General features: G+C 38.3%; 1 protein-coding gene and 1 long non-coding RNA gene across 4 annotated transcripts in view; one reads left to right on the top strand and one right to left on the bottom strand.

Annotated features, from left to right (window-relative positions):
- The window catches only part of LOC136179115 (NLR family CARD domain-containing protein 3-like), a 28367-nt gene extending 18881 nt beyond the window's left edge, over nucleotides 1-9486 (bottom strand). Inside the window, exons 1-5 of one of the 3 annotated variants that reach the window (XM_065954475.1) lie at nucleotides 8846-9479; nucleotides 7316-7418; nucleotides 4041-4229; nucleotides 466-662; nucleotides 1-186 (exon numbers count right to left, since the gene is read on the bottom strand). The exon at nucleotides 1-186 is cut by the window's left edge and continues 1765 nt beyond it. In XM_065954475.1, coding sequence (XP_065810547.1) covers nucleotides 1-186; nucleotides 466-662; nucleotides 4041-4171 — 514 coding nt within the window. In that variant the 5' untranslated portion in view covers nucleotides 4172-4229; nucleotides 7316-7418; nucleotides 8846-9479. Of the gene's footprint in view, nucleotides 187-465; nucleotides 663-4040; nucleotides 4230-7315; nucleotides 7419-8845 lie in introns of all 3 variants that reach the window. The other 2 variants (XM_065954474.1, XM_065954473.1) reach the window with 2 other exon arrangements.
- LOC136179133 (uncharacterized) overlaps nucleotides 1-14036 on the top strand; it is a 207162-nt gene that overhangs the window by 130683 nt on the left and 62443 nt on the right. The window lies entirely within an intron of this gene.

Here is a 14036-nt window from a genome sequence, read left to right as displayed (position 1 = left end):
CAAGCTGTCTCACCTCATGTTGGGTGTTCACCTCTTCACTCTGTCCCTCTGTGATGTAGAGCTCAGTGTAGATCCTGTTGAGGAGGGTTCTACTTCCTGTTTCATCACTTCCTTCAGTCACATGTTCACATCTCTTCCTCAGACTGATCTTAAGTTCATCTGTAACCTCCTGCAGACCTCTATCTGCTGAAAGAGAAGAAACATATCCTGAGACTGGATTTATAAAATGATCAAATCAACAATTTTCATTATTACACATTAAGCAAACTGCAAAACACAAAAACATCTGTGTAATAAATGTGTGCTGCTACAAGAGAAATAAAATATACTGAATATAAACTGACAGCAAGAATCAGATAAAATGTAAATGTTTCATTTAACTATATATCAATGAAAATACTAACTGCTTTGTCTTGTTTTTAGACACAATGACTTCAATCTTACTTATTACAGTGCTGGACTTACTGGATCTCTGCAGTCCTCGTTCTCCACATTGGGGACAGGAGGACTCTCCTGATGAAGTAGACTGGTCCCAGTATGAGGTGAGACACTGTCTACAGAACCAGTGTCCACATCTGGTAGAAACTGGATCTCTTAGGACACACTGACACAAAGCACAGCTGGACAGCTGCTCCTCCACAGAAACAGACCCCTTTGTTATTCTGTGGAGATAAGGGAAATCATAAAGCCGTGAAAACTGACACTGACATTTAGAAACCAGTGGTGGACTAAATCAAATAAAGACACAAAAAGCAGTGTTTTAAAAAGGTGTGCCATGTCCTCCGCAGTGAGCATGTGCAGAAGTCTGTCTGTGTAACCATAGAGTCTACCATCTGAGTCCAATAACTGACCTACAAGTGTGATGTTATTTTCAACCAGTTTTCAAAAAACAGGGATTCATTTTTGTAGAGAATGTCCTTATTGTTCCAGATGTAATATCTGTGTGGAGAGAAGTTATGTTTCAAGATGAGAGACCAAGTCAAGAGTATCTGTTTATGGAAGTTGGATAGTTGGATCTGGATTTTACTGATATTATAGTTGCACAGTAATAAAATTCCAGGCCACCAACTTTAGAAAAAACATAATTAGGAATCATATTCCATAGAGATGTTGGGTTATTTAAAAATGTCTCAGCCTGTTCACTTTGAATGTTAAGAGCTGTGAAGTCTAAAAAGTTCAAGCCCCCACATTGACTCGTGTTTATTGTCATGTTCTTTTTAACATAATGTATTTTGTTTTTCCACAGAAAGTTAAACAACATATAATCAAATCTTTTGATGACATTTTAGTCAACATCCAAAGATAGAGCCGGATTAGTGAGTCTGGAAATGCCCTCAGCTTTTGAGAGAAAGGTCCTTCGTCTCAGAGATAAATCTCTTTGTAAACAAGAGTTTTATCAACGATGGGATTCAAATTTAAGGTGCACCTTATACTTTGCTCCGTGGTGATAACTACTCCCAGGTATGTGACCTGGTCATTCACTGGATTGTTACAAATATGGGGAACATTACAATCTTTAACAGCCATAAATTCAAAGTGTTTAATATTTAGGTTGAGACCTGAGACCTTTGAAAAGTTATTAATCAGCTTTATAGAGAGCTGCACACTGAGCATGTGCAGGAGCTGTGTCATGACCTGCACACTGAGCATGTGCAGGAGCTGTGTCATGACCTACACACTGAGCATGTGCAGGAGCTGTGTCATGAGTTAAATAAATAAGTACTGTAAAATCTGAAATATAAGTTGCACCGGTATAAGACGCGCTGTGTTTTTGAAGGTCTCTCAGAGAGAAAATAAAGTTTACACTGTCTTCCTGCGTGACAGTTTTTATTGTGTTCAGTGAAGTCCAAAACCTGCAGTTACTGTTCAGCTCTGTCACCCTTTTAGTCTGTTTTCTCTTTGTGGAGTCTGCTCTCCTACCAGCTACAGTACGGTAGTCGAGCTCTCAGCCTGCAGGGAAAGTTGTGAAGCAGAGACTCCTAGCTTGCGAGCTCTCTGCCCGACTCTGCTTGTTTCTCTAAAACTTTAATAAAGGACTCTTTCAATCAAAAGAGCGTTCAACAAGGTTTATTTATGGAACAATATCCTACAGTTTTCTGTAAATTCATTATTTTGACCTCTTGAGGGAAAAGTTTTGAAAACGTAGCGCAGCCAGGCTGGTCTGTGTCGCTGTCTTTCCCAGAACAGCGTGCAATCAGCTCTTAATACACTGAGGGCCTGATTTACTAAAGTCCCAAGTAAAGAGTACTAAACTGTGTGTTCACTCCAAAAAAATTGCACGTTTGGTGAGTGTGTGATTTTCGAGTGATCGACTAAGAAAGTTTGCGTGAATGACACCAGGTGCAAACCTTGTGGAGGCGGTACTATTTAAGTTGGGTTTTTGTGTGTTCTACTGGTTTACGTCATGGAGAGTTTGGACGGAAAGCAGGACGACGGCAAGCGCAAAATAGGTCTCAGTGGAAGAGGCAAATGAACGTACAGTATTTTTGAGTTCTAGCAGATAAAACTGAATATTACAAAAAGAAAATTTGGCTTATAAGAAAACCTCTGCATTAAACAGGGCCTCTGTTTTCTTCATCTTTTGAAGATGAATTGTCATACATTGTGCAGGAGGTGTGAGCTGTGTCCTCTGTGGCGCTCAGGCGCGACACTCTGCACATTGTTGAGCACCAGACAGCTGGCCAGCGCTGTGTCTGATCGGACATAAACGCTCTTCCTAAGAGTTATCTAAGATGGGGGTACAAGCAGTGGTGAGGTCCCCCCAGTCAAGCGTAGCAGCAGCGGGCTTTAGAGGGAGGAGACGAGCGCACTATGGAGAGGAGCGCACCAGAGGACACGAGCTGGGGGAGAGACGAGCAACCTGAGAAAAAGGAAATCCCCAGTTTAAAATAAAATGTTGGTGAGAAGAGGGAAATATGAAGAAATAAACGTCAGTGTTGAAATTCTTTAGAATGCAGAGGCTGTGAATGTTCAGTTTTCTTTAAATAGGCAACAATATAGTTTAATCATGGTGTTTCCTGCTGTCATTCCAAACTTATTAACATGTGTGGGGAATAACGTGATCTGTATGCCTTCTTTTGTTGTGCCTGTGTCTCCTCCTAACTTCAATAACAGTAGTCTGTTGTGTGTAACACTGGTCTCCTGGGTTAGCACCTTCTTTTCAAAGGTGTTAAATTCAGACACCGTCACAATCACCTCAGTTTTTGTCTGCTTGGTAAATCACAATGCGTGTACTAACTTAACTTGTTTGCATTTTCTCCTTTCTAGGACAGAAACGCCCCATATTGAATATTCATTAAGTCAAACGTACTAAATGGTCAATGCGTGTTGTTTTGTTCATATGAAAGATTCAGTCCTCACAGCACGCCGTTAGTAGATCAGTTAACACATTTTTTGTGGGTGGTATCAAGTTTGCACACGTTTTAAGACACACAAACCTTTAGTAAATCAGGCCCAATGAATGGGGATGGTTTTTTAATCGCGTCCGGACGCACCCAGTGATGGTGACTTCTGCACCCGCGGTAATGATGGTTCATGTGTCAACATTTTATACTGGTATATTAGTAAGACCCAGCCAACTTTTAAGATGAAAAAAAAGAGGTATTAAAAGTGCATCTTACACCGGATTTTACGGTACTTCAGTAAAAAAAAAAAAAAAAAGATCTCATTGTGTAGTCATGTTAGAAAACATAAAAAAAGACAAACAAAGAGTGGACACAACAGAAAACATGATTGAAAGAAAACGATCACAGCAGATCTCACTAAACTTCAGGATCAGTTTAAAAGACTACTTCCTGCAGAATCACAGAGAAGACGACTAGATACACAACCAAAGAGTCAATACTGAAATCATATTATCTTATCTATAAACATATAATACATATATATAATCCTTAGTATGTTGTTATGAGTTCAGTGACTTTCTCTGTATGATCACTGTGTGCAGGTTGATGATTAAAAACAAGAAAATCAACACATTATGGAGTTCAGGACTCTTTCTTTTAGTTTGACAGTTTGGTGATTAAAAAAAGTTCTCTTACTGTGGATCTGAGGGTCCTGGTTCATTACTGAAGAGTGGAGGTTCACCTTTAGACCCGTCACTCTTCATAGAGAGACAGCTGGACAGAGGAGACTCTGCTCTGTCCTCCTCTTTGTCTCCTCCATCACTCATCTTGTGATCTCCAGATTGATCAGAGGACAATAAAAGACGTTCATGCAGGTAAAACAACCTGAGGACAAAATAACAAACAGGTGAGATACAAGCAGGAAAAATGTGAAAGACGGAGATGGTCAAGTGTCCACATCTCATTACCTGATGTGATCCTTCATTTGATTTTCTCTTCCTTCCTGTCTGCCTAAGTACCTGATGCAGCACCTCAGTGCAGTTTGTTTTGATCCTAACATGATTTGTCCGTCTGATCTGCCCTGAATAATGCCAATAACAAGACATTGAGTCTTAAACTTTAAACATTAAACTAACATGTTAGTATTCAACAGCAACCATGACCTTTAGGACATTTGTACAACTAGAAGTGTATAAAACAGGGTTGGAAATCAGCACTCGTCACATACGGGTGTCTTTTTGCAGTGGCGGGGGAATTTGCTCAACCTAGCGACCACAGTGGCAGAGCGAGGGTCACAATGGTGCTCTATATGCTGGAATGGCTTTGCTTGGTGTAACATGATTAACAGAGCACAGACTAGCATCTCTTTAACAGCGGGTCAAGCAGCTTCAGGTGTGTTTAAACTGACGCCTCGCTGTCTCAAGTCCAACATGATGAAAAGAAGAGCTCTGTGGCGTTGATTTGGGCTCAAAGGAGCAGCTGTAAATACTATAACTTCAGACATTTGTCTTGGGCTCAAAGTGCTGCACACATTCAGCGGCCTCACAGTAGAATCCATAAAAACAATAGAAAAACACATCGACATGTCAACAGAAAAGTACAGACCCATGTATAAAACACAACATATATTGCACATTACCCATATAGAGAAAAAGATATCAAAATATAAAAGCATGTAAGAACATCATGACGCCATGATGTTTCTGCTGTAAATGTCCAATGATGAAATGGTGAAACAGACAGTGGCTTATCTTAGAATTTATTGGGCCGAGGTCAGATAACAGCAACAGAACACAAATGGCTGACAAACTTTTCATGTTAACGGTCCTGTTATATTCTGTTAGCTGGTACAGCCTACAAATTCTTTTACCATTTGGGAAGACTTCTAAAAGGCTAGAGAGGTGACATTACCTTCACTTGAAACTGTCAGATATCTACATTGAAGTCATTTAAGCTCACAACATACACTCGGCTCCTCTCCAAAAATAGATCTGCTGCTATGAGAGTCTTACACAAACTGTTACATCCACACAGACCTAAACCAATGACCCTTAGATGGTCGACAGATTTAAAATGATATATCCACAAAATGATTCAAGTGAATGATTATGTGAAAATAAATACTAACAGGCACAACCCGTACAGCAGGCTTAGATTTAAACTGAACAGAGATTCCAGTACCACGCTGACATCCAGCTGAAATACAAAACTAATGTAGTTCAGCTTCCTGGGCGCTAAAACGCCCTCGGTGTCAGCTGTTTTTAGTCACTGCACTCAAACGCTATCAGTCGAAAGACGTTCAACTTTGAGAACAGCGCCACGCTGATCAATGTCACTTCTCCCTCACCGACCAATCAAACTCAAGAAGGGGCGGGACTTCTGAGATCAGATTTGTCAATAACAAAGCGATGGCGGAGGAGACGCTGGTCTGACTCGTCTTTTGGAGGGAACAGTTTGCAGGTGTAGAGCTGCTGCTGACATCAGGACATGACTCCTTTACATCGTCCTCATGTTTTCTTGGTGATATTTATTTGATTTAAAGAAAATATGAAACACATGGAGCTAAAACACACCTTACGGACATTACAGAGGGAAGCACAAGTTCACTTTTGTAATCTAGCAACAAGGAGCGCTGGTGAGAAGCGCTCTGAAACAAAGGTTGTGAACACGATATAACACGCATTCTATTTCAAGCTCTTCACACTAAAAGTTCCTGGTTTAAATAGCATTGCTTTTATTGTGAAGCAGCTACATTAGAAAATGGGATATTTTTCAACAGAAGCAAATGACTGTAACTCAGACGTTTGAAATACAAACGCAGAGGAAAGGAACCTGACAGATTCAGTTAGAAGCTCCAACGTCCTGAGGAGAAAACACACAGTGACTTAAAAATATCTTTCTAAATGAAACTCAGTTTCCAGCAGAAACCTTTATGACTGTGATGACTCTCCTCATATAAGCTCATATTCTTTTAAAACAATATATCCATTATCTTACCTCTCAGTCCAGGTTTCAGGTCAGCTTCATCAGCCTTTGAGGACATAGCCCAAAAATAATAAACTAAAACAAACTTTTTTCTGTTTCTGAGTGAGACAAGCAGCATGTCAGTATTTTATTTAATAGTTGATCGTCTATTTCTTGAATACTATAAGCCTTGATTATTATGTTACACGTCATTACATTGTGCTGCCAGTTAAAATAAAGTGGCAGGTAAGAAATGTAAGACTGGTACCCGCCAAGCACCAAATGCGGGTAGATTATCCGTTTGGCAAGTTAATTTCCAGTGGTGTAGTTGAGGGTATATGCAGGTCAGGTGTACAGGTATACCCACTTATTTTTCAGTCTGCATAGGGTATCCTCACTTCCCTCTGATTCACACCAGTTATTGATTGACATCATTCAGCAGTATGCAGCAATTTTTGTTCCCAGGGTTGGTGAAGGGATGATCCTCCCTACTGCCTAAAAAGTGTAAGACTGGTAGATTTTTGAATCCACCAGTCACAGGTCCACCAGTCCACCAGTCACAGGGGCACGTAGGTGAAAAAGTTCATCACCAACCGTGGTATAAAACAAAGTCCTTCATGCCTGTAGGGTTAAAACCTTCTCATAAAACAGACCTCATTCAGTCACAACATTTTACTAGGTTGCAGTATTTTGTTGTGACTGCTTGAAGAGGTGGAGAAAATATTTCCTATAAAATTTAAAAGTGAGTCATTCTCTGGACTTCATTTAACGTGAGAGAAAACCATTAACGCTGACTTTGAGCTCAGACCGCAGGAGTCCTGACAAACAGGAAACAATACGAGAGAAACTCAAGAGTTAGGATTAAAGATCAGCCGAGGACAAAGTCCCAAAACATATCAGATAGCTTGATGTGTGTTTTAAAGTATTACTCAGCATGAACCTGCTTCATTAACTGATGAACCAGAGGTTTAAACAGTAAAGTCATAATAATGTTGAATTAAACTCACCCTGTCTCACACGTCTTTGTCCTTCTGCTCTGTCCACTCAAAATGGAGTCTAAGCTCTGACTCAAGGTTCAAGGTTCAAGGTTCAAGGTTGTCTTTATTATCCCTGCGAGAGGGCAATTTGTTTTGTAGTCAGAAGTAAAAAACACACACGTACATACAGCCCCAAATGAGCAAACAACATAGAAAGGACAGTAAATAAATACAATAGATAAGAAACACAACACACAGTTAGTGGTTTAAAAAGGTGATGGCAGCAGGAACAAATGAGTTTCTCAACCTCTTTGTCCTGCATGCTGGCAGGCTGAATCTGCGGCCTGACGGCAGCAACTTCAAATCCTTGGACAAAGGATTCCTGTATTCTGCCAAGATTGACTGAGCTTTCTTAAGACACCTTGTTTTATATAAATAAGAAAGGTCAGAAGGGGACGATCCTGAGATTCTGACACACAGTTTAACAATGCTCTGCATTTTGTCGCGGTTTTTGATGCTGAGTGATCCGTACCAGGTCACCATGCAGAAAGTTAAAACTGATTCAATAAAACAGGAATAAAACATCTTCATTAAAGTGCTGTCAACATTAAAATTCCTTTGAGTTTTTTTGCAGACAGCTTCAGTTTGGAGCTCGAAGGTGAGTTTGTCATCGATGATAGTCCCCAGGTACTTGTACTGGTGCAGCACCTCAACAGCCTGGTTGTTAATAAAAACAGGGGAAATGACAGAGGGATTTTTCCTGAAATCTACTGTCATTTCTTTAGTCTTTAGAACATCAATGTCCAGGAAGGATGACCTGCACCAGTCTGTGAATTCACTCACGACTGGGCCGTGATCTGGGTCAACAGTGCTCAGGAGGGAAACGATCACCGAGTCATCTGCAAACTTGATGATGTGTCGGTTCTCATGTCTGCTTTGACACTCATTTGTGCATAGTACAAATAAAAGGGGAGAAAGGACACATCCCTGGGGTGATCCAGTGGAGGAATAAAGAACACCTGATACGATGCTATTTGCTCTCACACGCTGTGACCTTCTTGTTAAAAATTCCATCAGCCAGCATATAAGATCACTGTCAATGTTGTGGATGGACTTGAGCCTCTCTGCTAAGATGTGTGGTTGTATGCGATTAAAAGCTGAGGAGAAATCAATAAAAACTAGAACGGACACGTTCACACACACACACACACACACACACACACACACACACACACACACACACACACACACACACCCTCACCAGCGGAGGTCTGGGTGTGTGTGGTTGTGTCTCACAGACAGTAAGTGTGTGTGTGAGTGAGTGAGTGTGTGTGTGTGTGTGTGTGTGTGTGTGTGTGTGTGTGTGTGTGTGTCTGTGTGTGTGTGTGTGAGTGTGTACACAAAATGTATTTTGAAAAGAGGAAGTAGTCCACATTCACAGAGCTGATCCTGCTCTGTATGTGATCAGTTTTAAAGTATTACTCAGCATGAACCTGCTTCATTAACTGATGAACCAGAGGTTTAAACAGTAAAGTCATAATAATGTTGAATTAAACTCACCCTGTCTCACACATCTTTGTCCTTCTGCTCTGTCAACTCAAAATGGAGTCTAAGCTCTGACTCAAGGTTCAAGGTTCAAGGTTCACGGTTTCTTTATTATCCCTGCGAGAGGGCAATTTGTTTTGTAGTCAGCAGTAAAAAACACACACATACATACAGCCCCAAATGAGCAAACAACATAGAAAGGACAGTAAATAAATACAATAGATAAGAAACACAACACACAGTTAGTGGTTTAAAAAGGTGATGGCAGCAGGAACAAATGACTTTCTCAACCTCTTTGTCCTGCATGCTGGCAGGCTGAATCTGCGGCCTGACGGCACACTGTAACCCTTTTTTGTGAATGCCACAATATTATACTTTAATATGAACAGGATGATACTGTAGAATGGGTTCACTGTACAGTACTGTGAATTGCAATGCATTTTGGGTAAATATTATCAGACTGTGTGGATATCACAGTAGTTTGAGCCCTTTGTGAATCCATTTACAGTAACTGATCTGCCCGCGAAAAATAGACCAATCACAGGAAAGCTGGGTTTGAACATTTTTGGGGGGAAGACGGCGGGACTTCGATGCAAAGGCTGTGACTTCACAAAAATATGTAAGTAAAATATATCTTATTCCATTTACCATTTTATATTTTTAAAAATACTTTCATAAGGATAACATTAGTTCATATCTTAACAGTTAAGTCAGGTCTTTCAACCACTTATTACTACTGTTACCTTAACATTTGTAGTTAGCCTTAAAGCTAATGTATCACCATTACTCTGATTTAGCCATCTCTCCTAAATTGTGATTCTAGCTATCTGTAAATTTAATCGAGTTTTATATGATATAAAATTCCCGTTTTTACCCCGTTTTTACTTTAAAGTATTCTAATTCCATTAAAAACAATTATTTGAGGTTTATGTTTATTGTAAAGAGTCAGATGGTTTGAGATTTAGTGACGGGGGGTTTCTGGTGTTCTACTCGCCAAGTGCGTAGTGGATTATTTTGTTAAAAACATAACTAACATTAATGCTGCTGACAATCATCTTCTTTACAAGTTAGTGTTCTTCGGTGTGGATCACTTTACTTACGGTAAGGTTAGATAGTTAGTGTTGTTCATTTGGAAAAGGTGAGAATCAGAAAGATTTGATATCCACGACGTGGTTCTTTAATGTTATTCTACGGTGTGTTGGTCTCAGTTACTAACATTAGCTAGTACGGCTTTTTGACAGAGGAACCGAGTGTGGAACAAGAAGAGTTGGACATCAACAACGTATTGTCTTTCTAATGTTATATATGTATTGTTTGTTGTGGGTCAACGTTTTTATTTTTTTTATTTTATTTTTTTATTTCAGACATATCAAATAAAATCAAACATATCAAAAATACAAAACAAAATGAAAAGCATGAAAATACAATAAACAAAAAACAATGTTCAAATTATTTCACAAAAAAAGAAAAAGAAAATTACATTTATTCAATTGATATGCCTGAAAAGGAGTAGGAAGAAGTATAAAACTTATTTAATCCTACCCCTTTTCCACAGCTCAATAATTAATATTTATTAAATTAAATTCCTGTGTTCCTTATAAGCTATTTATATACAATTTTCTATACTATTATTACTATTATTTATATATATTTTTTCCTTCTTAAAGCTCTCCCTCATCCCTGTACCTTTTGAAAATCATTGCTTTGTACATTTTTTTAAACTGGATCATGTTTGGACAATGCTTTAGCTCCGTGCTCATACCATTCCACAGTTTCACACCACCAATTGAAATGCATTGACTTTTTAAAGTCATGCCAACAGCTAGCATCTTAAAATGTAACTTTTCCCTCAAATTATAACCCCCCTCTCTGTCAAAAAAAAGTTTTTGAATATTACCTGGTAGCAGTTTGTTTCTTGCTTTGAACATGATTTGTGCCACTTGATAGTCAACCAGGTCAATGAACTTTATAGTACGGGAATGTAAAAACAGGAGGTTGGTGTGATCATAATATCCTGCTTTATTGATTGTTCTTATGGCTTGTTTTTGAAGTGTAACTAGTGGTAGCAGTGAGCTTTTGTAAGTGGTCCCCCAGACCTCCACACAGTAATTTAAATAAGGTAAGATCATTGAACAGTAGAGAATATGCAATGATTTGTGATCCAATATATGCTTTGCTTTACACAGGACTGAGATGCTACGTGACAGTTTAGATTTAACATGTTTTATGTGAGGTTTCCAGCAGAGCTTGTGGTCTATTGTCACACCCAGGAATTTATTTACATACACTCTTTCAATATTAACACCATCTATCTTAACATTTACGTCATTATTTAAATTACAATTTCCAAACAACATGATTTTTGTTTTGCTTAAATTCAATGATAATTTATTATTGTCAAACCACCTTTTTAATTTGCTCATTTCAGATGTAATTAACTCCAGAAGCTCCAAATTGTAGAATATTTGAGGTTTTACATATATCATTTATATAGAGAATAAAAAGAAATGGGCTCAACACTGACCCCTGGGGGACACCACAAGCAATGTCCAAACAAGATGACGTGTATTCACCCAACTTCACAAACTGTTGCCTGTTATGTAGATAGCTCCTCAGCCAGTTTAATACAACCCCCCTGATACCATACCGTTCTAATTTATTAATTAATCTGTCGTGATTTATTGTGTCAAATGCTTTTTTGAGATCAATAAAAACACAAGCTGCATAATTATTTTGGTCCAGGGAATTTGTGATTTTTTTCAATTAGCTCAATGACTGCTAATGAGGTGGATCTGTTTGGTCTGAATCCATATTGGCTGTCAGTTAGTAAGTTGTGTTTATTGATCAATTTGTTTAGTCTGTCAGCAAAGAGTTTTTCTAAGATTTTTGAAAATTGAGGAAGCAGTGAAACAGGCCTGTAGTTTGTGAAGTGGTGTTTGTCTCCAGTTTTGTACAGCGGTATGACTTTTGCAATTTTCATTTTTCTTGGGAATTTACCAGTTTTAAATGATAAGTTACAGATGTGCGTTAGTGGTTTTGCAATTCCGTGAATGACCTGTTTAACTATTCTCATGTCAATGTCATTATAGTCAGTAGAAGTTTTGTTTTTACATTTATAAACAATCTCTATAATTTCACTCTCTTCCACTGCTGTTAGAAACATTGATTTTGGATTAATGTCTATGAAATCATAATTCTTGTCAGATCTCACAGAAACAGAGATTTTTTCAGCCAGTATTGGTCCAACATTTACAAAATAATTATTGAAGCCATTAACTGCATCATCCATATTATCAATAGTCATATCATTATCAATAAAGTCATGTGGATATTTAACTTGTCTAGAACCATTTCCAATAACACTATTTAATATATTCCATAAACCTTTACTATTGTTTTTATTTTTATCTAATAATTTGCTGTAATATTATTTCCTACTATTTCTCATAATATTAGTTAGCTTATTTTTATATTTCTTATATTTATTTTCTGCATCTTTGGTTCTAAGTTTAATGAATTCTTTATATAGTGTATTTCTCTTTTTGCAGGCATTTTGTAATCCCTTAGTTATCCATGGACTATCTGAACATTTAAATTTCATTTTGATTTCTTTTATTGGACAATGCTTATCATACAACAACTTAAATACCCCTAAGAATTTTTCATAAGCTCTGTCAATGTTTTCTTCTTTATATAACATTTCCCAATTTTGATTTATTAATTCATTTTTTAAACGTTCATTGACTCTTCTGTCCGTACTCTTCTGTACTTGACTGTACTCTCCTGTTTTTCCCTCTAGTTGTTAATGAAAACTATAAACACTGGCAAATGGTCACTGATGTCATTGATCATTAATCCACTTATTGTATTATTGTCTATAACGTTTGTAAATATGTTGTCAATCAATGTGGCACAGTGAGATGTAATCCTGCTGGGTCTGGTGATTTTTGGATAGAGGCTTAGACTGTACATTGTATTGATAAAGTCTTCAGTTGGTTTGTGGTTATTGGGATTAAGCAGATCTACATTAAAATCCCCACAGATGAACATGACCTTTTGATTAGGTATTGTGAACATTTCTTCCACCCATTCTTTGAATATATCAATATTGGAACCCGGTGCTCTATAAATACAGCTAACAATTACGTTCTTCTTTTTTTCCATGCAGATTTCAACAGTTAAACATTCTAATGAATTTCCGATTGCAGTTGTCATTCCATCTACCACCTTGCAATTAAGGTTTTTGTCCACATACACAGCCACACCTCCTCCAGTCTTGTTCTCTCTGTTCTTGTAGTTCAGTTCATAGCCATCTAATTCAAAGTCCACATCCTTTTCAGGGTTGATCCAAGTTTCTGATATTGCAATTATGTTAAATGGTTGTGCAAATTGACGTAAATATTCCTTAATGTTGTAGAAATTTGCATACAGACTTCTACTGTTAAAATGAATGATTGATAGTTTCTGATCTGCCTTAATGGTCTTATTGTACTGTTCATCTGTGTAATAGCCGCAGTCGTCATTGATGTTTAAGAAGAAGTTATTTTCCGGGTCGATATTGTATTCCATGTCTAGTAAATTGTGCTCCGTGTATTCAAATGTTTTCAGTTCCAGATTCTCATTATCAGCAATCATTTGGGTTATAGGTACCGGTATAATGTCTCCAGATGTAGATGAATGATTTCCTTTAGAGTGTGTCATGATTGTGTAGGTTATTTACTCACTTGTGTTTCCAGTTCGGCCTCATTGAAACTTGTCCAGCTCCGCAATGTCTCTGATCACCATCACTTTGGCCTCCTCGTGGATTGTATTTTATTTTGTTTCTTGATGAATCGTGCTTGCCTGGCTATATCTGCGTTTCGTTTTGTTAAGTGTTCATTGATGTAGACGTCTGTCCCCTTCAGCTGCCTGCCTTGTTTCAGTAGTGCAATTTTGTGTTTACGGTTCACAAACCTCATTATTATGGCCGGTTTGCCGGTTGTTGTTTTTGCGGGGCAGAGGATGACAAGCCTCGATGGTGTTACAGTTAAAGTCGATTCCCTTTGACTGTAGGAATGTTGCCACTTGTTGCTCCGCGGACTCGGAGACTGCCTCTGGTTCGCCGTCACGGTCAGCGGTCACTGCCCGTGCATACGACCGGGGTTTTATTTTGAGCCCCGATATAATAATATTGTTCATTCTGGTGTATTGCTCCAGGTCGGCCACT

This window comes from Labrus bergylta, chromosome 4, assembly GCF_963930695.1.
Source record: "Labrus bergylta chromosome 4, fLabBer1.1, whole genome shotgun sequence".
NCBI classification, from domain to species: domain Eukaryota; kingdom Metazoa; phylum Chordata; class Actinopteri; order Labriformes; family Labridae; genus Labrus; species Labrus bergylta.
The sequence above is the reverse complement of the archived record's forward strand: the minus strand, read 5'-3'. Positions and strand labels throughout refer to the sequence as shown.